The sequence below is a fragment of the Suncus etruscus genome, chromosome 3, assembly GCF_024139225.1.
Source record: "Suncus etruscus isolate mSunEtr1 chromosome 3, mSunEtr1.pri.cur, whole genome shotgun sequence".
NCBI classification, from domain to species: Eukaryota; Metazoa; Chordata; class Mammalia; order Eulipotyphla; family Soricidae; genus Suncus; species Suncus etruscus.
Genome location: NC_064850.1, coordinates 38,309,831 through 38,335,771, shown reverse-complemented (window position 1 = coordinate 38,335,771; position 25,941 = coordinate 38,309,831). Strand labels below are relative to the sequence as shown.

The window sequence follows — 25,941 nt, the reverse complement described above, 5'->3', positions numbered from 1 at the left end:
TGAAAGCAAAGCAACCGTGGGGTTCAGAGTGAGAGAGATCTCACAAAAGGGTACAGAGTGGGGTGAAGGCTGAAACTCCCTCACCAGATGGACCAACTGGGATATTGGCTGGGGTGTTCATTCGGATACAGCTGAAACTAGTCAGATGCCTCTGTAGGTTGCTTCAAACCCAGTCTGGCTGAGCACTGTTTCTGTAATAGTGTGAGTCCAGGATGGAAGAGGGGTATAGACCTTCCCAATTCCCCTTGGGGGAGAACTCAAGAAGAAGGACTCTTACCTTGACCCCAATTAATAGGGGACACAGTTATTTACTGCCTTTAGAAAAGTCCCTTCAAAGAACCAGAGAGATAGTGCAGTGAGGTGGGCTCTTGCCTTTTATGCAGTTGTCTCCAGGTTCGATTCCCAATACCTCATAGGCTCCCAGAGCACATCAGGACTGATTCCTGAGTGCAGAGCCAGGAGCAAGCTGTAAGCATCATCAGGTATACTTCCTACGCCTCCAAAAAGAAATCCCAAACAAGAATATTTCCATTTCCCTATTTATCATAAAGATTCCCGCTGAATGACTAGGGGCAGAACAAAAAAGCATAATGTGGTGTGAGTTTCTAGCACTCAACATCACTGACACCCCCATGCTCCATCTTCAGGGAACAACACTGATGCCAGTTCAGTGTTCATCACACCAAATCAGCTGGAATCACCTCCTCCTCATTTACCTACTGCCTTGGCCACTCATACCAGATGCCCAGGAATATGATGCAGGAACAAGAGCTCCCAGAACACTTGGTCATCCTACTCACAAGTGTGCCCTCTGGTGTTGATAGGAAATTCCTGCAGTGACTTATTTTCTGGAACAAATGTCCAAGCACCATTGATCTCAGGCAGATAAGCTTGAGAACAGGTTGAACATCCAGATCCTCTTTTTTTTTTTTTTTTTGTGCTCTGGAATTCAACAAACTTGGCACAAACATCTTGTTAGTGCTCTAGTAGATTGTTATCATGTAAGACCAGCTCCACCCATTTTTGCCATGTACTTGGATTCTGGGTGCGGGAGTTCTCACTTGGGCCTGGCAGAGAGAAAGTCACTTAGCTGCTATGTGGATGGATGTATGGGTGGAGAGATGGTTGGATGTATGCTTGGTAGAATGTGTGGGCAGGCAGGTGGATAAGTGGGCAGATAGATGAACAAGTGGGTAGAAATGTGGATGGCAGATGGATAGGTGGGTAGATGGATTGATTAATGGGTTTGGCTAACTTCCTGACTGGCCTGCTGGAGTGTGGGTGAGTAGATTGTTGGATAGGTATATGAATAGTTGGGTGAAAGAATGGGTGGGTGTATTTTTGACACCAATAAAATCAACACTTATTAGCTGTTTGGCAACCTGAGCAAAGCACTATATAGGCGCATTCACAAAAATCTGACCTGTTCATCCTTTCTAGTCAAATAACCACTCTCTTTTCAATTTTGTTTTATTTTATTTTGGGGCTTTAATCAGTGGTGTTCAGAGATTACTGCTGGTTCTGCACTCAAGAATTACTCCTTGTGGGGTGCTCTGGAAACCATATGGGATGCCTGGGTTTAAACTTGGGTAAATCATATGCAAGGCAAACACCCTAACTTCTGTACTTTTACTCTGGCTCCAGCCATGCTATTTTTCACATAAGAAACTCAGAAGACCTTGGAGTTAACCCAATACCCCACTGATAGGAAATCCCTGGTCCAGAACTTTTTGGAACATGAAACATGGGTCCATCCCTCTACTCATTCAGCATCCAGGCTACAATATTTGCTGAGTGTTCCTCTGTGCAAGAGTGTGTTCCAGAACTCAAGATGCTTCATGAACCAACAAAACAATGGCCTTGCCATGTGGCAATTTCAGTAGACAGAGGCAGGTAAAAGGCTGAGAGCCATAAACAAACACTCATTACAAGCACCAAACAAGGTGCCTCAAAAGGAGCAGGTAAGGGTGGCTGGAGGTGAGGAGTGGAGTTGTGGACTTCACCTCAAGACTTTATACTCTTATTGTCTGCCATCTTTGATCCACTCAGCCTCTGAGGCCTTCTTGACCCAGAGGTGTCCACAAAGTGGTACAATGAATGAGAGAAGAGAATTTCATTCCCAATAAGACTCCCAGTCAAAGGGTTCTTTGACATGAGCTAGTTGGACTTAGCCATCCCAGAAAACCCAAGCAGATTCACAGCCTTTTAAGCCTACCAATGCTCTTGATCCAGACAGAGGTCATTCATATGAACACAGAAAAGACCAAAGTGACCAGCTAGGGGGCCGGCTAGCTCACCAAAGGCCAGTGTGCTTGTTCAGAGCATAGAATTTCCCATTCCTTCTTGTGTTCCCTTTGTGCCATTGTGAAGCCACCCTGGGTGAACCCTCATAAGCATTCCTGTACCATATTGTGCTTTGACCTCATATTGGAAATGATAGAATCAAGATCTTCACTAGGTAAAATTCTCCCAAGTTCATCCACTGCTGAACCATTTTACAATGATGACTGAATTCTCATCTCTTTTGCATGGTTACTTATTTGAAATGGAGCTGTCCACCAACTAGAGGAAAAAAATAATCTGTTTTTTTAACTAAAACATTAATATTACTACTACTCAGAATGCAAAGGAAACTCATTTGAGGTGGACATTGACTCTAAAACCATGTCTCAAACTAATGGTTTGATGAAATTTCAGACTGTAGGGCTAGAAATGGGGTTCAGGGTTTGAGCAACTACCTTGTATATATGAGGCCCTGGTTTTGATTCCTGGCAGGGTAAAAAAACAAACAAACAAATAAAACAAGAAACAAAAAAAAAATTAAAAGGTTCTTGCCCTCTTTAGCTCTAGCTCTAGAAATTGAAGTTTCATTGAAAAGAAACTTTGGCAGATGGGTGATGCCTGGGAGGTTCTGAATCATGAGCTACCTTTCTCCAAGTGGTGACTAGCAAAGGGAAGGGGAGGAGGTAGGACAGTGCAGGTTTGATGGTCTGGTCCAGGGGACATTCATCTGTGAACACGTGAGTGTCTATGAGTTCACATGTTGTACCAGACCACTGCAGGGATACACTATTTCTGCCCCAAACAATAGGCCTTTCTTCTCTCTTAATAAACAAATTCTGGGGCTAGAGAGAATTTATTCTTGGGCCAGAGAGTGGATAAGACACTTTCCTTGCATGCAGCAAGGTTCAATTTATACAGGTTTAATCATTGGTGTTTCTCCCATATGCTCTTCCATGACCTACTGGAGTGATCATTAAACACAAAGGCAGGAGTCACCCCTGAGCACTGCCAGGTGTGGCCCAAAACCTATTCCTCTAATAAATAAAAAAATCACAGTGTCAAAAAAGAAGAGAGAATAGAAAATGCCTTCCCCAGAAGCAGGTGAGGCAGGGTGTATAGGAAGGAAGAGGGCAACAGGGAGATTGAGAAGGAAACTGGGGACATTGGTGGCAGAAAATATGCAATGGTGAGAGTTGTACAATGCATGACTGTAGCTCAATCATGAAAAACTTCATCTGTGAAAAAAAAAACCTATATTGTGAACAACCTTGTAACTATGGTGAAATAAATAAATAAAAATAAAAATAAAACACAAACTCTAGGGCTACTATGATTTATAGAAAAGTGGGAACTATCACTCTAAATTTCCACATGTCCATTACACTGAGATATATGTCTCAACTATTGTATTGATGCAAGTATATTGATGTCCATGGAATTTTACTTTAATTTAAACAGCCTTTCTTGCTAATATTCCTGACTCCAATGTTTATCTGTCTTTCATTTTAAGGACTTGATTGGGGTCTGGGACTGAGCAGGCAGGGGCTGCAGAGGAGTTGGTGGGCTTCCTATGGTCACAGTTCAAGCCCCAGGTCTGTGGTGTGTCTGCTCCATGGCATCAGGCAGGGCAAGCTTTTTTTCTCACAGAGACATGGGTCAGTGAAGATATGAAGTGATGTGAGCCTTCTTCCCCCACTGGATCCTGCCCTTGAAACTCTCCAGGTAGGGAAAGTCTCTTTTGGCTGGGCTGGTGCTTCTAACATAGCTGTCTTCTTGAACTTTGTTTCCATGGGACATGAACAAAACTATCACAGATTCCAGATCTGGTATGGGGAACAAAATACCCAGGGAGAAGGCTAGGGCATTTTCCTGTCTAGTGTCATGTTGAAATGATGCCCCGTTAACAGAATTGAATCCCAAAGATTCAGTTTCTGATTCAGATTCAGATTCAATTTAGATTCAGACTGAATCCCAAAGAGCAATGGGAACTTCTCAAGGCCAGGGGTCTGGATACACCCTTTCATTTGACTCTGATTTCCCTATCAGTGGATCACTCTTACAACCATGTCACAACCATGCCATGAGCAATGCTGTGAACAGAGATTTCTGGGTGTTCTGAGATACATTGACCCCATGAGGTGGGCATATGTTTTCAGACATACTGTTGAGAGGACTGAAGGGTAGGTTCTGATTAAGAGGACCTCAAATGCTTCAGCCCTGAGACCCCTTCAGCTCACATTGGCAGTATAATAGATGACAATGAAAATTTGCAGATATCCAGAGAGAAATGCAGCCAGGTTGGTCTTCAAGGATCAGAATCAGGACAAAAGCAAAGATAGACAGGCAAAAGAGGAATAGAGGCATCTTGAGTTAGTGGGGTCTCTATGAAGGATAACACTGCTCTGTCTTGGAAACCCTTGGACTTTGTTCTGGCCCCAGCAGAATTCATCTGATGAGAATGTGGGGATGAAGCAGACCTTTGATTCTTAGGGGTTTCTGAGCCCCAATACTGAGAAAGTTCAGAGCCGGAGGTGATCTTAGAGGACTCCAACCTGGGATGATAAAAGGCTGTGCAGAAGAAGTCTCCAAATCACTATTCATTTCAACTCAGTGTTTATGGGAGATGTGCTGAAAACTTCTTTGAAGAGCAACTGGAATCTATTTCCGGGTATTGCTGTTTTCTCTAGAAACTATCTTTCCAAGCCCCACTAATCTTTCCTTTTTTTTTTTTTTTTCTTTTTTGGTTTTTTGAGCCATACCCGTTTGATGCTCAGGGGTTACTCCTGGCTAAGCGCTCAGAAATTGCCCCTGGCTTGGGGGGACCATATGGGATGCCTGGGGATCGAACCGTGGTCCTTCCTTGGCTAGCGCTTGCAAGGGATCTTTTCTTTTAATCAAAGTTTAATCTATTTACACAAAAGGTATGATTTGGGGCTGGAGCAATAATGCAACAGAGAGTGTGTTTTCCTTGCATTTGGCCAGCCCATGTTTTATTCTTAGGGTACCCCATATCGTACCCCTAGCCCAGCAGGAATGATTCTTTTTTTTTTTTTTTTTGGTTTTTGGTTTTTGGGTCACATCCGGCGTTGCTCAGGGTTTACTCCTGGCTGTCTGCTCAGAAATAGCTCCTGGCAGGCACGGGAGACCATATGGGACACCGGGATTCGAACCAACCACCTTTGGTCCTGGATCGGCTGCTTGCAAGGCAAACACCACTGTGCTATCTCTCCGGGCCCAGGAATGATTCTTGAGCACAGTCAGATCTAAGGCCAAAGTATTGCAAGGTGTGGACCAAAAAGAGTAAATAAAATAAAAAACAAAAACAAAAGAGAAAGGTATGATTTATGTCTATCTTTTTTCTATTTGTCTTCCATATACCATTTTGTTCCTCCATTTATCTCCACTGTGTGGATATTTTGCATGAAGGAGGTATTTTTATCACATGTCCTTTTAATTTTCTTATCATTCCTTTCTAGACTTTCTGAATTATTTCCTGAGTGGCTGTAATAAACTCCTTTATTGACAACACTCTAGATTTCAGATCAATGCAATCCAGTAGTTCATAGACTGTGGGCCTTAACCAGCTTTGTTCTTAGTCATTCTGGTTTTGATTCTATTGCCACAACTTGTATCATTATCTGTTGTCTGGTCATCAGTGTAAATTTATCAGTATTGTCTTATGCCAAAAGTAGAAAAAAATTTTCCCCTGCAAAGTATCATTTGAATCTTTAGAGCCTCCTGATCATTTTTTGCAAGTATTATTTGGATCTTTAGAGTTTCCTGATTTATATGATTCAGGCAGACAGGCTATGAGCCAGTAATGAGACATGGCTGAAGTTGAGAGCATAGGAAGCTCATCTGTCTTTTGGAGTTTATCACTGGGAGGCAACTCACAAGGGCAGGGGTTCAATTCACCTCTATTCAGTACATAGGCAGGAATAGGATGTGGGGATGGGGAAGTAAAACCCCTATAGGACATTATTCTAGAAAGTTTCTGAGCATTGTGGTTCCAATGAGTGTCTCCTCCCCCTACTATCTCCTGGGAATACAGGCTGCTGCAGGCACCAATACAATCATAGAGGTTCTCTCAAGGGGCATGGCATGGGGACCCCCAAAATAGCACCATTGTTACACACACAAGACAAGGGACTGAGCTCAGAAAGTGGCAAAGATCTCAGGGTGGGGGGAGGCAGAACACAATGCTGGTAAAACAGCTGCCCCATCTGGGAACTACAGGATCTATTGTGAATCCAGGAAGATTGAGGTGTTCAGACCTCACAACTCCTGCGTCACCTGCTACCTGCATCACTGGCGGGAAGATCACACAAAGCTTCCGGACAATGCCCCCTGAGCTGTGGGCACCAGGTCCCAGACACTGTGGTAAACAAAGGTGTTTCCTTTTTGCCAGCTCATTTCCCAGCTTCAGCTGAGGAGACATTTGTGCCAAATATGCTTTCTTTATCCTCTAAACTTTATGCCTCTCCTGAGTCGTTTCACCCTCTGGAGGGTCTTCCCTGCTCTGGGCAGGTGGGCAGCTTATCTCTGGCACCAGAGGTCCCTCCTCTCCTACTTAATAGATCCCTCCATCCCCCACAAAAAGACATTTGCAATATGCTTTGATTTGTTGAACTCTAAAACCCACACCGTCATCAGAACAGGAATGAAGGATACACAAGTTAAGGAAAGGGTTGTAGTCTGTGATAAGCAATAGAAACACTAAATATGAGAAAAAGCATTTAGAGAGTTTCTATATGATCCATAGAGATAGTAAAGCATGTAAAAATTTGCCCTGCATGTGGTAGACCTGGTTTCAGGCACTATCTATGGTCCCCTGAACCCTGAAAGGAGTGATCTTTGAGTACAGAGCCAGGAGTAAATATTGAGCACCACTTAGTGTGGCTTCAGAACAAAACAAGACCCCAGAAAAAGGTAGGTTTTTTATTTTATTTATTTATTTGGAGAAAGTCTCAAAAAGTGCTCAGATAGCCCATGGACACTCCAAGAAATAATTGACCAACTAGGGATGAGATTCTCAAACTCAGCAGTGCAGAGGGCCATCAGGTAGTGGTACCCCAAGGGGCCAGACGGTTTCAGAGATGGGACCTGGTGCCTTATGCATGAAACACACAAGCCCTGAAATATCTCCAGACCCAGTGGAGTCTCTGAAGAGTCCTGACCCATGATGATGTGCTTTCCTGATCTAGCACCTACATCAGATGCCAGAATCATCTCTGGGTTAAGGGTTGAGCTGTGGTCTCAGGCTCATGAAGGCTGATTCCAGTTCTGCTGTGTGACTGTGACCAATTAATTGTCTGGTTCTCTGAATATCATTTGTTTTTTGGGGGGGGGGAACACCCAGCAGTGCTCAGGGGTTGCTCCTGGCTATCTGCTCAGAAACAGCCCCTGGCAGGCACCAGGGACCATATAGGATGCCAGGATTCGAACCAACCACCTTAGGTCCTGGGTCGGCTGCTTGCAAGGCAAACGCTGCTGTGCTATCTCTCGGGCCCACTCTGAATCTTATTTATGAGGCTGATCCTGAGACAGTCATAGAAGTCCCCACTTGTGTGACAGACAGTACAGTGTTATCAGGAAAATAGTTAACATCTATCTTTGCCTTTTTAATTATTTTATCACATGTGCTCTGAAGAGATGACTTGGCATGTAGGTGGAAAGTTGTCCAAGATGCCCACCCTGTGAGCACTTAGTCTGCATATCCTTTGCCATCCTAGCTAAGAAATGACTGATTTTTAGGAAAACTCCCTATAGCCATACTGATAAGATAGGGGAACCATAATGGGAATGTACCGACTAATGTCCTTGTTATGATCAGCTTCCCTCAATGTAACCATGGTGTATCCCTTCTCTTATGTACTTACTGATCACTATACTGTAGCCCCAATGTCTTTGCTGTTGTTGACACCATCATGTATGTGCAGCCCCACACACAATGCTAACATGTCCTACTAAGCATGAAGCAGAAGGAGGACCTTGCATAAATGCCTTCTAACGTGATGTATGAGCCTTCAACTCTCTGCTGTTGTGCTCAGACACCACTGCTGTCTGGATTGAGCCCACCAGTGAATAAAGCTCCTTGTTCTTTTGCCTGGATTGTCTCAGTATGCTTGATGAAGTGGAACAACAGTAAAGACTCAGAGAACTGCATATAAAGCCAGGACCTGAGCTCTCAGCACAGGGAGCCATGGTGGCTGGTCAAAGATACAATGGATTTTGGCAAACATGAGAACACTACCTCCCCTCACACTTTCTCCTCTATTCAATCCAGTGGCCCAAAGAAAAGAGGAAATTCCCCAATGACCAACCTGACCCAGTGATCAGACAACCCTGGAAGGGAGACATGTGGTGAAGAGGGAGGTCTTTGTGGGAAAACTCATATGCTTGATTGTTTATTTCCAGAACCTTTGAGCTCCCATTGCATGGCCACAAAGTAAGTCATCACAGAGTTGGTGCAGATGATGCCCACAAAGGTGCACACTGGGTTGGGGAGGGGAGACACTCTTGTACCAGAGTAATGAAGGAGGGAAGAAGAGGTGCAAGTGATAAACAATCATCACAAAGGCTGTAAAGGGGCAGTTAATGTAGAAGAGTCAATTCCACACCATCCTGAGCCTTTATCCCAGTGGATGTGGAACTTTATCTCAGTGTCTGCATGTCCTTAAAGTCTGATGCTGCTAAGCACATTTCCATGTGTTTACTAGCTACCAGGAATTGGGGGTTCCTTCTAAACTAGACTCAGGGGTATCAGACTAGAGTTGGCTAGCCAGTCTAGTCAGTTAATGCTCAGTCTCAGAAAAGTAATGCTATTTGGGTTCTGTGGGCCTGAGAACCACCAAGGCTACCCCAGTTGTGCTCGAGTTATGGGATTCAGTGCCAATGACTGAACTCCATAGCCTGCAGCTCTTCGAATTGTCTTCCTGGCTTTGAAAAAGTGTCCAATAAGATCTTTTTGTGGTGCTGGAGATTAAACCTAGAGCCTAAGGCATACAAGATATGGGCTTTATCATAAACCACATCACCACAAATGTTTTTTTTTATGGGAGGAAAGGAGGTCTTCCTAACAGTGCCCAGACTCAGGGCTATAGTGGTCAAGTGATGCTGGGTGTCAAACTCGGAATCTCAAGCATGGAGGTCATATACTCAGACCTCTGAATGATCTCTAGTCTCTTTTGGTCAATGATCAAATTGTGTTGTTTGCCTCTTTTGTGAAGGAATTATGAGTTCTTTGATATGTTCAGATCCTAAATGATTTAACAGCTAACTGATTTTGTAAGTACTTTCTTAGTCTCAGGTTCAGTCCTTTCTTTTATGTCATTATTTTTGGTCCACACCCAGTAGTGTTCAGGATCTACACTTAGGAATTACTCTTGGCAGTTCTTTGGGGAGCATATAGGATATAAGGGATAGATCTTGGGACTGTGGCATGCAAGCCAAGGTCCCTACTCACTACATTATTTCAACAGCCCCAAGTGTTTTACTTTCTTTTTCTTTTTTCTTTTTTTGGCTTTTGGGTCACACCCAGCAGCGCTCAGGGGTTACTCCTGGCTCTATACTCAGAAATCGCTCCTGGCAGGTTCCGGGGACCATATGGGATGCCGAAATTCAAACCACTGTCCTTCTGCATGCAGGGCATATGCTCAACCTCCATGTTATGTCTCTGGCCCTGTATTTTACTTTCTTAACTATGTTTGGACCAACAAAGTTTTAAATTTTAATTTAAATTTTATTTTGTTTTATTTTAAAATTTTAGTTATTTTAAAATAATTTAAACAACTTATTTTATTTGTTTTGAAACGAATATCTTATTTGTTTGTTTTGGGGGCCACACCCATTTGTGCTCTGGGTTTACTCCTGGCTCTGCACTCAAGGATTCCTCTTGGTGGTGTTGGGTGGGTGTGGGAGGAACCTGGGTTTAAATATATGGCTCAAATCTGGGTTGGCCACATGCAAGGCAAATGCCCTACTTACTCTGGTCAGTAAAGTTTTATTTAATAAAATAAAATTTATTATTTTTTCTCATATGAATACTTCTTTTGATGGCCTCTCTGAGAAGAGTACTTAAACCAAGGCCATGAGGATTTTTCTCATTTAGAAGTGCCTTCATTTTCATACTTAAATTTGCTTGGACAATCCTTGAGTTAAATTTGGTATAGAAAGAGAGGTAAAACTATCATCAATTTGGTTTTCATTTTGCATATTCAATTTTTTCAGTACCAATTTTTAAGAAAATGAATTCTTTCCCAAGTTCCTTCACCCTTCCCTCTCAATAGAGGTACAGACATTTTAACCATCCCTAGGGAATAGAGTAGCTATCGGCTATTCTAACAACAGTTGTGTCTCTTCCGGATGTGTTTCTGCTATAGAAGTGTCATAGTGACGCACACATAATTATGATCATTTACATATTTAAAAACTCATTTTATGCTTGTTCAGCGGATCAGCAAATGATCTATTATGAGTAATATTTTGCATATGGTTTTGAAAAACATGTATACTCTGCCAAAAAGATGGTGTCTCTGTAAATATCTGTTCTGCCTGGTGGAAGAATACTCAAGTCTTTCATGTCTTTGTATATTTTTTGTAGTTGTTTTATCTGTTGGTAACAGGGAGCATTGGTATTTCTCATTATCATGACTGAACTGTCTTTTCTCCTTTTAGTTCTGTGCATTTTCCAGTTTGTGGACTGTAGGAGTCTGAGGCTAGCATTGACCTCTTCCTGATACTGTAACCATGTTATTATGATAAAAGGCCTCTCTTTGTTTCTAAAAACAATCATGTTTAACATCTATGATATTGTATTAGCTCAGTGAAGCAATACCTGCTATGGCTCTTTGCATGACCACATTTTCCCATCATCTTAGTTTTGAGCTGTTGCTGACTTGAACAGAAACCATGTGTTTCTAACCCTACTTTTAGGCAGTCCTTGTTAGTAAATGCAGTGTGACAACTCTGTCCTGTAAGTGTGGCATGTCTTCTACTCATATTGATTATTTGGGAATCTGAGCCCATGTGTCCTATTTTGTACTGTGTGCTTTTTTATTTTATTTTACTTCATTTGGTTTTGGGGTCAGAACTGGCTGAGCTCTGAAGTTACTCCCAGCTCTGCACTCAGTAACCATGGTGCTTAAATAAAGAAATTATTTTTTAACAAAAGAGAAAGAAAACACGCCTAGTAGGCGCAGGGGACCATATGAGATTTCAGGGATCAAACCCATGTCAGCCACGTGTAAAACAAATGCCTTACCTGTTATGCTATCATTCTAATCCTTCTATGATGATTTTCAACCCCCCCTTCTTTCATTTTATTGTTGGAGGTGGCCTGTGTCTTTACTGTTCAACCACATTTCTTTTTGAGGGGTACATCAAAATTTAACTTTTTAAAATAACAATATCTTTATTTAATCACCATGATTAGAAACATGTTTTTAGTTAGGTTTTACTCATAAGAAGTAAACCCCCTTCACCAGTACAACATTCCCACCACCAATGCTCCCAACTCCCTCCTCCCCACCCTCTGCCTATATTCAAGACAGGCATTTTATTTCTCTCATTCATTACCATTGTCATGATAATTATTAGTGTTATTTCTCTAACTGCACTCACCACTCTATGTGATAAGCTTCATATGGCCGGTACTTCCACCTCTCATCTCTATTGTCTCTGGGTATTATTATAAAAAAATGTCTATTTTTCTTAAATCCCATATATGAGTGAGACTATTCTGTGTCTATCTTTTTCCCTCTGATTTATTTCAGCATAATAGTTTTCATGTCCATCCATGTATAGGAAAATTTTATGACTTCATTTTCCTGACAACTGTATAGTATTTCATTGTGTATATGTACCACAGTTTCTTTAGCCACTCATCTGTTGTCAGGCATCTGGGTTGTTTCCAGTTTCTGGCTATTGTATATAGCACTACAATGAATATAGGTGTGCAGAGGTGTTTTTGTATTGAATTTTTGTGTTCCTAGGATATACCCCTAGGAGTAGTATAGCTGGATCATATGGGAGCTCAATCTACAGTCTTTTGAAGAATCTTCATATTGTTTTCTATAAAGGCTGAACTAGAAGGCATTCCCACCATCAGTGAATGAGAGTTTCTTTCTCTCCACATCCCCGCTAACACTGATTGTTCTTATTCTTTGTGATGTGTGCTAGTCTCTGTGGAGTGAGATGGTACCTTATTGTTGTTTTGATTCGCATCTCCCTGATGATTGGTGATGTGGAGAACTTTTTCATGGGCCTTTTGACATTTGCATTTCTTCTTTGAGGAAGGAATTGTCTGTTCATTTCTTCTCCCCACTTTTTGATGGGGTAAAATGTTTTTCCTTGTTAAGTTTTGTCAGTACCTTGTATATATTAGATATTAGCCCCCTATCTGATGGAATTGGGCGAACAGTTTCTCCCATTCTGTGGGTGGCTTTGGTATTCTAGTCACTATTTTGAGGTGCAGAAGCTTCTCAGTTTAATATAGTCCCATTTATTTATCTCTGCTTCCACTTGTTTGGACAGTGATGTTTCCTCCTTGAAGATGCCTTTACTTTTAGTGTCATGGAGTGTTTTTACCTATGTGTTCTTCTATATATCTTATGGCTCCTGGTCTGATATCAAGGTTTTTAATTATTTGGATTTGACCTTTGTGCATGGTGTTAGATGGAGGTCCAAGTTTTTTTTTTTTTTTTTTTGCATATGGCTTAGCAGTTGTCCCAACACCACTTGTTGAAGAGGCTTTCCTTGTTCCATTTTGCATTTCTTGTCCCTTTATAGAAGATTAATTGATTGTATATAAGGGGGCATTCTTTGAATACTCAAGTCTATTTCATTTATATGAAAATCTGTCTTCTATTCCATGCTGTTTTAATGACTATTTCTTTATAGTACAGTTTATAGTTGAGGAAAGTGATGCCTTCCATCTTCTTTTTCCTAAGGGTTGCTTTTGCTATTCGTGGGTGTTTGTTGATCCAAATGAATTTCAGGAGTGTTTGATCTACTTCTTTGAAGAATGTCATGGGTATCCTTAGAGGAATTGTGTTAAATCTGTACAATGCTTTGGGAAATATTGCCCTTTTAATTATATTAATCCTCCCAATCCATGAGCAGCGTATGTGTCTCCATTTTCTTGTGTCCTTATTTACTTCTTGAAGCAGTGTTGTTAGTTTTCTTTGTATAGGACCCTCATGACTCCAAGGTATTTGAGTTTGTGTGACACTAATGTGAATGTGACTGTTTTTTAATGTCCATTGCTTCTCTATCATTATTGGTGTATAAGAAGGCCATTGATTTTTGCATGTTAATTTTACAGCCTGCTATTTTGCTATATAAATCTATTGTTTCTAGAAGCTTTTGAAAGAGTCTTTAGGGTTTTCTAAATATAATAACATGTCATCTGCAAACAGTGAGAGCTTTATTTCTTCCTTTCCTATATGAATGTCCCTGATATCTTTTTCTTGACTAATTACTATTGAAAGTACTTCCACTACTATATTAAATAGGACTGAGGAGAAGGGACAGTCTTATCTTATGCCAGATGTTAAGGAAAAGACTTTCAGTTTTTTCCCCACTGAGTATAATATTTGCCATTGGCTTCTGGTAGATTGCCTTGACTATATTGAGAAAAGTTCCCTTCATTCCCATGTTGTTGAGAGTTTTTATCATAAATGGGTGTTAGACCCTATCAAATCATCCTGATACCAAAACCAGACAGAGATACTGCAAAAAAAGAAAACTACATACCATTATAACTGATGAACACAGAGGAACACAGAGGCAAAGATCCTCAACAAAATCCTAGCAAATAGGACCAAATACCTCATCAAGATGGTCATACATCATGTCCAAATAGATTTTGTGTTAGAGATGTAAATATGGTTTAGTATTTGCAAATCAATCAATATGATACACCATATCAACAAAAGAAAAAAATAAAAACCATAATACCACACCAATAGATGCAGAAAAAGTGTTCAGCCACATTTCACTCAGAAATGGTTCTGACAAATCCCAGTAAAGCTTTTTCTTTTTTGCTGATGAGCCCACTGAGAACTCTCAAGTACTCCTCACGTTTCACTCCTCACTTTTCTCTTGTGTCTCTGCTGGCCAGGAGGGATTTAGGCTCAGTCTCTGCCTCTATTCAACAGGGAACAAGCAAGCAGAATAAGCCAATCAAGCCTCTTAGCTACTATCCTCATATAACCCCTGTTTCATTTCCTAAACTCTCCAGTCTCCTACCGTGTTGTCTTCTAGTCATTTTTTCTAGTCTTCTACCATGCTAATAGCAGATAAATAGAACCCATGTACCGGACACGTGTGCATACACACATGTACATGCACACATATATACTCCTTACTTGCTGCTAAAGGATTATTCTCATCAGCTCTGCTCCAAAACCTTTCCTTTAGCTCTGATATATGCAGCCTGCTCTGAGCAAAGCAGAAACGGGTTGGAGCAACTGTGAATAAGATACCCAGGTTCTTTCCATGCTCATAAATTCAAATTTCAGGCATGAACAGCCTTGAACTATATGAGTTAAACTTTGTGTGGTTTTCTGTAGCTGAGATAGTTGGTTTGGTTGAATAGTTTTGTCCACTGCATCAGTTACTATGGAGAGGTCAGTCAATTGCTTCACTCCATATTGCTAGAATCAAATTTTTCTGGATCTGGAAAAAAACCTACACACATGACCTTGACTCTCCCCCAATGTCCTCTGGTCACCCAAATCTCAGCCTAAGCTTCCTGGAAAGAGTCTGAATACCGAATTGGAGGAAAAGTGCTCACATTCTCTATAGTTTCATATTTGTAAGTCTTTACTCATCCAATAATCTGACCCAAATGACAACCCACACTAATCCCATGTTTTTGCAGCATAGTTTTCTCCCTAAATGGGGGATCCATTTGGTGCTGGCTCACACATCCTGTTTCCCTGAATCATGGACCAGTCATAGATCTTAGGAGGGGGAGCCCTTGTATATGCTGGAATGGAGCTGAGCATATCCATGAAGCTGAGCCACTAGAGCTACAGTCCATGGATAGCTGGTTGTTTTTTCCTGGAGATACAGGTGTAGGGGAAATATTGTAAAGGGTGATGCGGTAGTTGTTTGCTTTGAACATTATTTGAACATGACTTGTTGATCAAGTTAATATTAACTTGTATTTTTATGTCTTTTATGTATTTTATGTCTCATGACTTTAGTGGGAGTATAAATAAGACCCCAGCAAAAGGCAATGAATCAATGTTAGCAGCCTGCTCCTTGGGAAGGTAAGTCACCTTCTCTTCTGGGGGGAGTCTTTGGAGTTTCTGAACTGCCATGTTATTGTTTGTCTCGTAGTAAGTACCATACCGGGAGCTGCTCCATGATTGGATGCCTCCAGGGTCCCACTAGTACTATTGGGGTGAGAGGGGTCTTCTGTGCCAGGGGTGTATCTCATTCTTCTGCATGCTGCACATGTAATCTGTTGGGAGGGTTGGTCCATGCTTCACTGCTCTTTGGTCTTATTTCAGGTCATGTTTCTTGTAAAGGAGATGATAGCCAAATCAGTGTAATAAGTGTGTCCCTGTACCTTCTGGAATCTTCTCTAGCCCCTCTGCTCTGCCCCATTGTCTTTCCATTCCCTACCTCTGACCTCTCTCATCCCTACTCTATAAATGCCTCCACTTCCTACCCTATGCTTCTTCCAATTACTATCCCAAGGTTCCTCCCATTCAGTATTCCAATGTTTCTCTCATTTACTACCCTATCCATGGCCCTTCCCATTCACTACACCATTAAACAAAACTTTGATGGTTTTGTTGATTTTAGTTTGTTTCAAGTTTATTTAAAATTTTAGTTTATTTCAGCTTCCATTCACTACCCCATGACCCCACCCATTAACTGCCCATACTTCTCTCATTCACTGTCCTATGACCTCTACCATATCCTAACTCAGTGCTTCTCAATTATTTTCTGTCATGCCCCCCTAGGAAGAAGAAAACATTTTTGAGCCCCACCGCATGACTATAAATAGTATCTTTATTAAAAAAAAACCTTTAACCTGCAAAACAAAAATATATAAAATAATTTGAGCTGATTTTTTAAATCAGAGGTGATGTCTGGATTAATGGCTATAATGAGCACATTTTGCAATGCATAGCTTTTCGAAGCAGGGTTTGAAGCAGAACACAGCAACTCTCAGCTCCAGAGACATACAGAGACATAAACACGGGGCTTAGCTTTATGACAGTGTTTGCCGAGGTCAAACACGCCCCTCTTTACGGAGCCTTGTACCCCCCTGGAGGGCTCGCCCCACTATTTGAGAAGCACTGTCCTAACTCATGGCTCCCTCCAAATCAGTGGCTCCTTAACTACAGTGCTCTCCACCCTCACTGCTCTTTTTATAGCTCAGGTGAGGTGGATCAACATGGCAGTGTAGAAGTGGCTCGAGTGTACAGGGATTTGGATGTAGGTGAAGTGCTGTGAGGCAGTAAGTCTGGCTTCTCAAGATAAGAATTTCTGATGGGCAGGAGACAGGTATAATAATCCCTTTCAGTCACCCACTCCTGGTATTCCAACTCCTCTATGTAGGCACTCTTTTCCATCTCCCTCAGTCTCCACTGTTCCCTGCTAGTCACTCCTGAGATCTCTGCACAGGTATTTCTAGCCAGATCTCTGTAAGCATTTGGAACTAAATCGTTGCTGTATATTTCTTTTTGGCTTTTGTTTTGTTTTGTGGTCAAACCACATGGTTCTGGATGACATTCCCAGCTCTATGTTTAAGGGTCAGTCTCTGAGGTGCTCAGGGAAACCAAGCGGTGCTGACTCTCAAACCCCAAACTCCTGCATGTGATTCATACATTTCATTAACTCTTTGCCATACCTGTGTTATCTCTTGGCTCTTCCCTTTTCATACTTGTAAAAATTCTGTAAGGACATGATCTTGTAAAGACATTTTTCCCTCTATAAAGAAAGGAAAATAAAAAAAAAGAAGAAAAGAGAAGGCCTTGTGTAGAACTTTTGCCCAAGTTAATAATTTCATAACTTAATAAGGGAGCAAAAACTGACTTGCCCCATAGGAATTGGTTCCCTCCTCCATCACACCCCAGATCCCTGTCTGAAGTAATTTTCCAAACTTCTTGATACTGCCCCCATCAGGCTTGCTTTGAAACTACCAGCTCCCCCCACCCCCCCAAAAAAGACTCAGGAATCTCTGAGAAAGCTATGGCACCCAAACTTTAAAGGTTTTGTTGATTTCAGTTTATTTCAAGATCCTTAGCTTCCAGGGCATGTTGATGTTATGTTCCTCATGTATGTACTCCCCACAATAAAAATTTCTGTGTATTTCAGCCATATCTTCCAGGAAAATGCCACTACTTTCTTTGGTCTTCATCCTCCCTGGTCTCTTCTATACCATCTGCTGTGAGTGGCATTCAGGACACAGCTCCCACAATTCCTCATTCTTCCCCAAGGCCTATTTCCCAGCCTATTTTCTGGAGGAATTTTCTGAAGAAATGTTGAATGCTCTGTTAGAAGAGTATCCAGAAAAGAATTTTGTCTTTTCCCCTCTAAGCATCTCCACCTCTCTGGTGTTGACCATCAAGGGAACCAGAACCACCACACTCTTCAACCTGCTGGAGGCACTTGGCTTTGACCACGAAGCCGTGCATGCTGATGATGCAGAGAACTTTCTCCTGAGTATGCTACAGATGCTGAATGACCTGAAAAAAAAGAATATGCTGAGACACAGAAACTTCTTCTTTATCAATAGCCATAGGTCAATTGAGCCAGCATTCATGAAGGACATGCAAATCTATCACGCCAAAGTCCACAAGGTTGACTTCCAAAACACAATAAAGGCTACCACAGAAATGGAGCATATGATTCCTGAAAAAATCAAGGAGAAAATTCAGGATATAATCTCCCCTGTGGACCCTAAAACATTCTTGTTGCTTGTAAATTATATATTCCTCAGTAGTAAGGATTATTGCAAAAGTTACCATTTTGGACCATCTTCTCCTTTGCATTTTCTAAAAGAGTTCCACAAAGAAGGTATGCATTTTCAATTACCCATAGATACATAGACCCCTTTGATTTATTGTAAACTATAGCCTGTTTTCCACTGCCCATATTCTCAAATCATACCTTTTTTTTATGAAACTTAAGATACTTTTGGGGCTAGAGAGATAGCATGGAGGTAAGGCATTTGCCTTTTATGTAGAAAGTCGGTGGTTTGAATCTCGGCATCCCATATGGTCCCCTGAGCCTGCCAGAAGTGATTTCTGAGCTCAGAGCCAGGAGTAACCCCTGAGAGCTGCCGGGTGTGACCCAAAACCCAAAAACAAAAAAACAAAACAAAACAAAACAAAAAAACAAGATACTTCCACACTTATGCTAAGTAAAATGAAGTGACTTGCAGGCTGAAAAATTAAAAAAAAAATCTTTTGGCTGAGGTATGCACATCAGCAAATTTGTTCATTTTATAAGGTCAAATCACTGATTATTTCTTTTTGTTTGATTTTGTTTTGTTTTGTTTGTTTGTTTTGGGGGCACATCTGGAAGGGCTCAGGGGTTATCGCTCCGGGCAGGCTCAGGGTATCATCTGAGATGTGGAGGATCAAATGTGGGTCAGTCCCGGGTCAGCAGTACGCAAGGCAAACATCCTACTGCTGTGCTATCACTCTGGTTCCTAATTATTTCTTAATGTTGACATTCTGCAGGTACTTGAGAAACTTTTGATTTGAGAGAAATAAGTGGAGGGTATTGAGTCACGGGTTCTCCCAGTGTTCCTGCTAGGCTGCAAACATTGGCTGTTCTTAGGATAAGTCAGAAAAAAAAATGCCTTAAAAACAATGCCTTCCACACTTTCAGAGGCTTTCAGAAATCATAATGTTCCAACACTTTAAGGAACCATAGTGCATAGTTCAAAAATCAGACATTGCTAACCAAAGTACATCAGAGGAATGGCTTTTCTGATGTTGCAGTGGTTTTCCCCATAGGCTTGGTTCTCAGCAATCCTTAGCTAGCTAGTGAAAAAGATCTGACTCAAGCAACAGAAGCTATGTTCTGAAAACACTTGCAGAAATAGTTCCAGACCGCATCACAGAGCTCTCACTCCAGGTGATAGAAGCAATTGAAACTGCTGTGTACTGGAACCCAATTTTTTTTTACCCATTTCTAGAGTATACATTTTATTTGCTCACTTATATTTAGTAAAAATTTGGTAAGCCATATAGCAAGTAGAAATTAGCAGCATTAACTTTTTGCTTCCTAAAATTTTCACTGGACAGATTTCACAATTTTAAAATCTAGATTGAAAGGAATATTTATGTCAGATAGTTATAGATATTGGGGCAGGAGCGATGGCATGGAGCAGTAGGGCATCTGCCTTGACAGCTCTAGCATAGGACAGACCACAGTTCAATCCCCCGGCATCCCATATGGTCCCCAAAGCCAGAATCGATTTCTGAGGGCATAGCCAAGAGTAATCCTTGAGTGCCATCGTGTGTGTCCCAAAAACCAAAAAAAAAAAATTGCTGTAGATATTGTCTAATTTATGACTTTTCAAAATGAAACTAATTTACTAGTAGAATACTTAAAGTTTCAGTCACTTTAAACTTATGTTTGGGGGATATATTTGGTGGTGCTCAAAGATTATCCTTGTGTCTGTGCTCAAATACTCAACTACTCCTTTAACAGTGCTTTATGGGTCATATGTGATACCAGGGATCAAATATGAATTGGCTGCTTTCAAGTCAAGTACCTTAACCACAGTCATACCTCTAAAATCCTACTTTCACTTACTATTTCATTCCTGAAAGTAAATATCCTTTTCTGATAAAAGTTTCTCTCCTTGAATAACATTACAACAAATGTCCTTACAATTGGATTTCTTTGAACTCTCAAGACCTTGAACTTTAGAAGACTTTTCAAAGGTTAGAATGGTCTTCTCTTCCTCTTATCCAACCCCCAAATTATATAATACAAAGATCTTTTCTAGGTTCTGTTAAAAAATAAAAGGTACTATACTATGTCTCCAACCTCAGACTTTACATTTTTAATTAATTACTTTATTTAAGCATGGTGGTTACAAGGTTTTTCACGACAATATTTTTAAAGTTACAAAGTTGTTTATGATTGAGCTTCAGTCATACAAGGTCCAACACCCTTCACCAGGGCAAATTTCCCACCATCATTGGCTCTAGTTTCCCTCTCACCCTCCCTCTGCTTTCCTCTGAGTCATTCTTCCCTCTCTCTTTCTGTCTCTCTCCTTTCCTTTTTATATTCCTTTTTTATTAGTTTTAAACACTGTGGTTTGCAACAATATTGTGGACATAATCTTTTTTAATGGGCAAAATTTCAAGGTCAGGGTCTCATGGTCTAGTAGGTACTTTCTTCTGGGGTTGATCACCTCCAGGTTGATGATATACAGGCATGGGGAGAACTTTTTCCCAGATTCATCTTGGACTTTCTTCTTTCTGTTTTTTCCAGGCAATTGGACCAAAGATACTCACACTGACCTCAGGCAGATGGAGTCCTTTTTTGTGAACAAGGTCAAGAGTGTGCATGTGGAAATGATGACTAAGACTGATCGAATGATTTACAGCCGCTGGGAGAAGCTGTATGCCACAACAATTGAACTACCTTACCATGAAAATCTGACTCTAGTTCTTGTGCTCCCAGATGAAGGGCAGCTCTCCTCTGTACAAAGTCGGATAAATCTTAAGCGAGATAGGCTTGCCTACCACAGGGATATAAGGTATAGTATCTGAAGGAAACATCTAGATTCGTTGCAGTTTTGCACAAAGTCCATTTCTGTGTATGTGATAACTTTTATTTTGAAGTGAACTGAACATTCTGGTATGTTTGTAGAAAGTAAACTCAATGAAAAATATAGTGGATTCCCCTAAATTACCTATCAGAAGTCCCTTACCCTCTCATGATGGTTCTTGAGTTAGAGGTATGGAATAAGAATGCTATTGGACATAAGCTCAGGAGAATAAAGAGATGAATTTATTGGAAATAGAGAGCGGTTCTTCATGAACCTAAAGGATATAAGCCCCATTGGGTCCTAGGAGAAATCAAAAAAGGGACACCAATACCACAGGAATTCATGTCACTCTTGCTGTCATTTATCCTTCCTTCTAATCTGTCCAGCTAAAAAAAATTGCTCCTGCCAATATTAGCACAAAACCTGCTCTCCCACACAAGGATTTCCTGAGCATCTGTCCTAGGTCGAACACTGCTTGGGTGGCCAAGTCTGACTGGTAGATTATAGATTATTCATATGGACAAAGGGAGGGTAGGAGAGAGAGAGGCATGAGGCCAAATCACAGGCATCTCACTGCAATAAAAGATATGGAGAAAAGGATCTGGTGGAAAACAGAGAATTCAGGGGTAGAGTAATAATTATGAATCTTAATTATAGAGAGCTTTGTGAGTTATGATGTTTAGAGAAGTATCTGAAGGTGGTGAATGAATGTCAAGCCACTGCCACTGCACTGTGGACAAGCAGAGATCTCTTGCTTTTTACCAAATGCTTCACTCCAGACTTAACCTAGTAACACTTCTGGTTACTTCCCTCTTGTAAATGGTGGATTGGTGGAATTCAGGGATAAATTCCAAGTCCAACCTTCATCTTTTTTTGGGGGTAGCAAGACTAGACATAAAATAATGTAAGTACATGATGCTTTGTGAGTTCAAGATTTGTCTGAAAAATTAAAAATGGCAGCTCATGCTCCCACACCTTTCATTTCTCTCCAAATAAGTTCTAATATAAAGTCCCATTCTTTCCCTTTCTCTTGAAAGATAAAGTTAGGACTGAGGTTAAGTATGCTTCTTTTCAATCCAAGGAGGAGTCTACCTCACAGCTTGTATGTGCTTCTCCCTCTTAACAGAATGGTGACCTTAGTTATTCCCAAGTTCAAGATCTCCTTCAAGATTAATCTTAGAAATCTGCTTCCCAAGTTGGGCATCAAAGAAATTTTCACTACAAGAGCAGACTTCTCCTACATTACAAAAGATGTTTTCCCAGCATTTTTTGAGGTAAGTACTTATATCTCCAGATGTCCTGATTGGAAAGAAGTTTTAAAAAACAAGTCTTATAACTCCCACCTATGCTGGTCCTTTAGCTTTTGGGGGTACTTTAGTCATTGTGTAATTGTGTGAAGTACTTTTGAGGATACTGAGGATAGGGTTCTGAGAGAGCCAAAGTCTTCCTCTTAGATAGTCCCTTATCTTTACAGGGGCAGGTAAAGAGCAGGCCAACAAAGAGGGTCCTTGGCAACCTAAGTTAGGTTCTGGGAAGTAAAGAAAGCAGAGAGATGTGAATAGTAAGCAGGATGGAGTGGGCCCACTCCAACCAGGCTGGAGCCAAGCAAAGTTTTGTGCTGCTCTGTACTTATTGTAAAGAAAGATGAAGGATTAAGTAGCATATATTTGGGGATTCTTGCTACAAGATAACATCTTTATGGGAATGAATAGCCAGGCCAAGTTCACCAGGAGGAGGAAGAGAAGTTAGCATTTTAGAAGAATCACAAGAAAGTGCCAGCTGCTGGAACCCTATGTGAGTGAGAGAGAGTTAGGAAGGGCAGAGGAAGAGGGTTAATATGAACAGATCTGGCTCTGGATTCCAGATGATCTAAGTCACAGATGGGGTACCTTTCTGGTGGGCACAGGGAGCCGCAAGCTGTGAACTCCTCTCTGATCACTGATTGGTTTGCTCCTTAAGGACTGCCTTAGAACTCTTGGTAAAAGACCTGCATAGCCATCATAGACCTCCTACTGGATTTTACCACTTTAGAATTTCTCCCCTAACTCAACCAAGAAACTGGGAAAAGGGGACTGAGAGGGAGGGAGCTAGACAGGGGGTGGAGCTCCCAAGATAACCCTGCTGAAATGAAGGTCACTGAGCCAGCCAACATGCAGTGTATTTCAAACCCTTTTTATAAGCTGAACAGAAGCCTCAGACCAGGGCATGTGCATGGAGAGTGGGAGCTGCCCAGCTCATCCCTGGAAGTCCTGCTTCTCAGTATTTTACTCCCCAGCAAGGTTTCCTGCAGATCCAAGGAACAAATATGCAGACCCAGGCAGGAATACTGCACTGCATTCAAAGGGACAGTTATCTTGGGAGGAAGACCAAGATCATACCTCCTTACCATTCTTTTACTGTATCCTTCTGGAAAGTGTTTTAAAAGGCCCTTCCTCAGTGATTGTATGAGTTTCTATCCTGAACTTGCAGACCCTGCATTTCTCTGTGTATGCTATTGTCCTTCCCTTTCTTTCCCACTTTATCCTGTAGCTACCAGTCATGCACTGGGTGAGTCTGACTCAGCATTGAGCAGTGCTGGTGCTCACACCTTCAATGATTATTCCTGGCTCTGCATTCAGAGATCATGCTGGCCAGGGCTTGGGGGATGATATGGGCTACCAGGGACTGAACCCAGAGTATCTGAGTCCAAGGTAAGTACCCTACACTCTGTACAATCACTGACCCTGGAAGTGTTTTCTGATTTGGGAACTAGCTTCTCATCCACCTACCCTCAGCCTTAGAGGGACTTATTCTCAGACCATGGTCACTCACATAGGCTTACAGGTGAGTGTTCAGCAAGATCTGAGATTTTCTTGTCACCCCTATACCAGGGCACACATGCAGCTGCAATATCAATGGACCAACATGACATGGAAATTGACACCCCCGGACAGTGGGCCAGAGACAGGGAAAAGGACATCCAGGTGGATAAAGAGGCGACTGAGACAACAATCGTGAGATTCAACAGGCCTTTCTTACTGTATGTAATGGACTGTAAAAATGAAACTGTGATTCTGATGGCTCAAGTCTTCAACCCCACGGATGAGTAGAAGTAAAATGAAGGTACCTTACATTTGGTGAATGAAGGTGACTTACATTTGGCCCTTAACATTCCGCACCCAAATGCATTAAATAAAATTCATAAGAGTGAAGCAGAAAATGTGGAGTATGAGAATTGTGTCTTTCATTAAAAAGAGGCTTGGGGGAACAATGCTAAGGGCATTGGGTTAGTATTTTTTCTAATCTGTGAAATAGTTGAAAGTCATGGAAAGGCAATTCTGAGCATGTTTGTGATATGGGATACAGAGTGCAGTTCTATGAATGATGGTCCCAGGTCTTCTTCCTTCTAGCCAGCAAACAGCCAGCCTCCACTGGACACATTCTGTGGACACATCACAGGAACCATCCTGGCTGTTCAGAATTACTGCAGCAAAGAGCTAGGGCAGAGGCAAGGCCATTAGGTAGAAAAAAATAGAAAGTTATCTTTGGTATCACCAAACACTGCTCAGGACTTCTATGTGTCTTCCTCTAAGGAGAGAATGCTTTTAACTTAGCTCTAAGAGAAAATTTCATATCCAGGGAGACAACCTCTATGTGGGAATTTTGATTATTCCAGGTGAAAGGGAAATAAAACTAAAGAAAGGAAGAAGAAAGAAAAAGGTCTTTCATGATGTAAGTGTGTCGAAGAGGATGTGGCTTAGGTAACATCCAGCTGACCATGACATCCTTAGTTATATGGAACCTGGGATCATGGCCTTGATGACATGAACTTCAAGAAGGCATATAAAAGACCATGTACCACTATATTTATACACACAGAGTAAATGAGGGTGGAAACACTGAGATTTTAAGGAGTTGACTTGTATAATTATGAGGTGCTGGCAAGTCCCAAATTTAGAATGGACCATCATGCTCAGGCTCCAGAAGGAACAGCTAGAGTCTTAAAAGCATTTTCTAGTAGAATTTTCTTTTACCCAGGTCTTCAGTTGATTAAAAGAGGCCCAGTAACACTACAAGGGAAATATTTTTAACTCAGAGGTCACCTATTTTAATGTTAATAGGTAAAGGAAAATGAGAGAAATATCCTGAACATTGTCAGACTAAACAAATATCCTGAACATTGTCAGACTAAAGTAGCCCAGTCTACTTGGCACCTATTAGGAGCTATGATACCTGCCATATAGTCATAGAAAAAACGACTGTGAACCACTCAATAGTGATCCATGAGTACTGCTAAAATGAGATGGTAGGTATCCATTATCTTCCACAAATTTCCTCTCATATGAGACATTAGAACCTGGACCTTCTACACAAATACTCTCTCTTTAGAATCCTAGGTTTGGCATTCATTGAAGGCAGCTTTTATTTCGGCTCTTTCATGGTCTCCAGGGATTGAAGTACGAATCTCTTCCATGTGTTAATGGCTGCCACTTTGGAGGTGGGTTGCTTTGATCAGCTTCCACACAGACACTTCCCAACTAAGCACATCCTGCTTACTAAAGTGAACTGGATCTGGTGCAGAATCCAAAATATGCATTTTAAAAGTTAGCTCATTCTTCTCTAGTGTGGAGTCAATCGCTAAAGGAAAGTATTTGCTGTATAGGCCAAAAGGGATCTGGATTCCACTTAGGTGAAAAGGGATACCTTGCCATACAATTTGTCTTCCTGTTTCTTCATATTGCAAATGTGTCTTTGTAAACATTCAAAGGGTTCTTAGCCTATTCTAGCCCTAGGGATTGATGGGTGTTCAGAGCCTAGGAGGTCTTGATCCAAAACTTTCTAGTCTTCCTCTTTTCCCGTTCACACACAGAATAAGTGGAAAGAACGCACTGAGATTTTAAGGAGTTGACTTATGTAAT

General features: G+C 41.3%; 1 protein-coding gene across 1 annotated transcript; it reads left to right on the top strand.

Moving 5' to 3' along the window:
• The first annotated feature begins 15,386 nt into the window (after positions 1–15,386).
• Positions 15,387–23,465, top strand: LOC126004281 (uteroferrin-associated basic protein 2-like). Its single transcript, XM_049770741.1, has 7 exons — positions 15,387–15,391; positions 15,495–15,560; positions 16,680–16,740; positions 17,745–18,324; positions 20,764–21,031; positions 22,170–22,317; positions 23,319–23,465. The coding sequence occupies exons 1-7, from the start codon at positions 15,387–15,389 to the stop codon at positions 23,463–23,465; spliced, it is 1,275 nt and encodes a 424-aa protein (XP_049626698.1).
• The last annotated feature ends 2,476 nt before the right edge of the window (positions 23,466–25,941 follow it).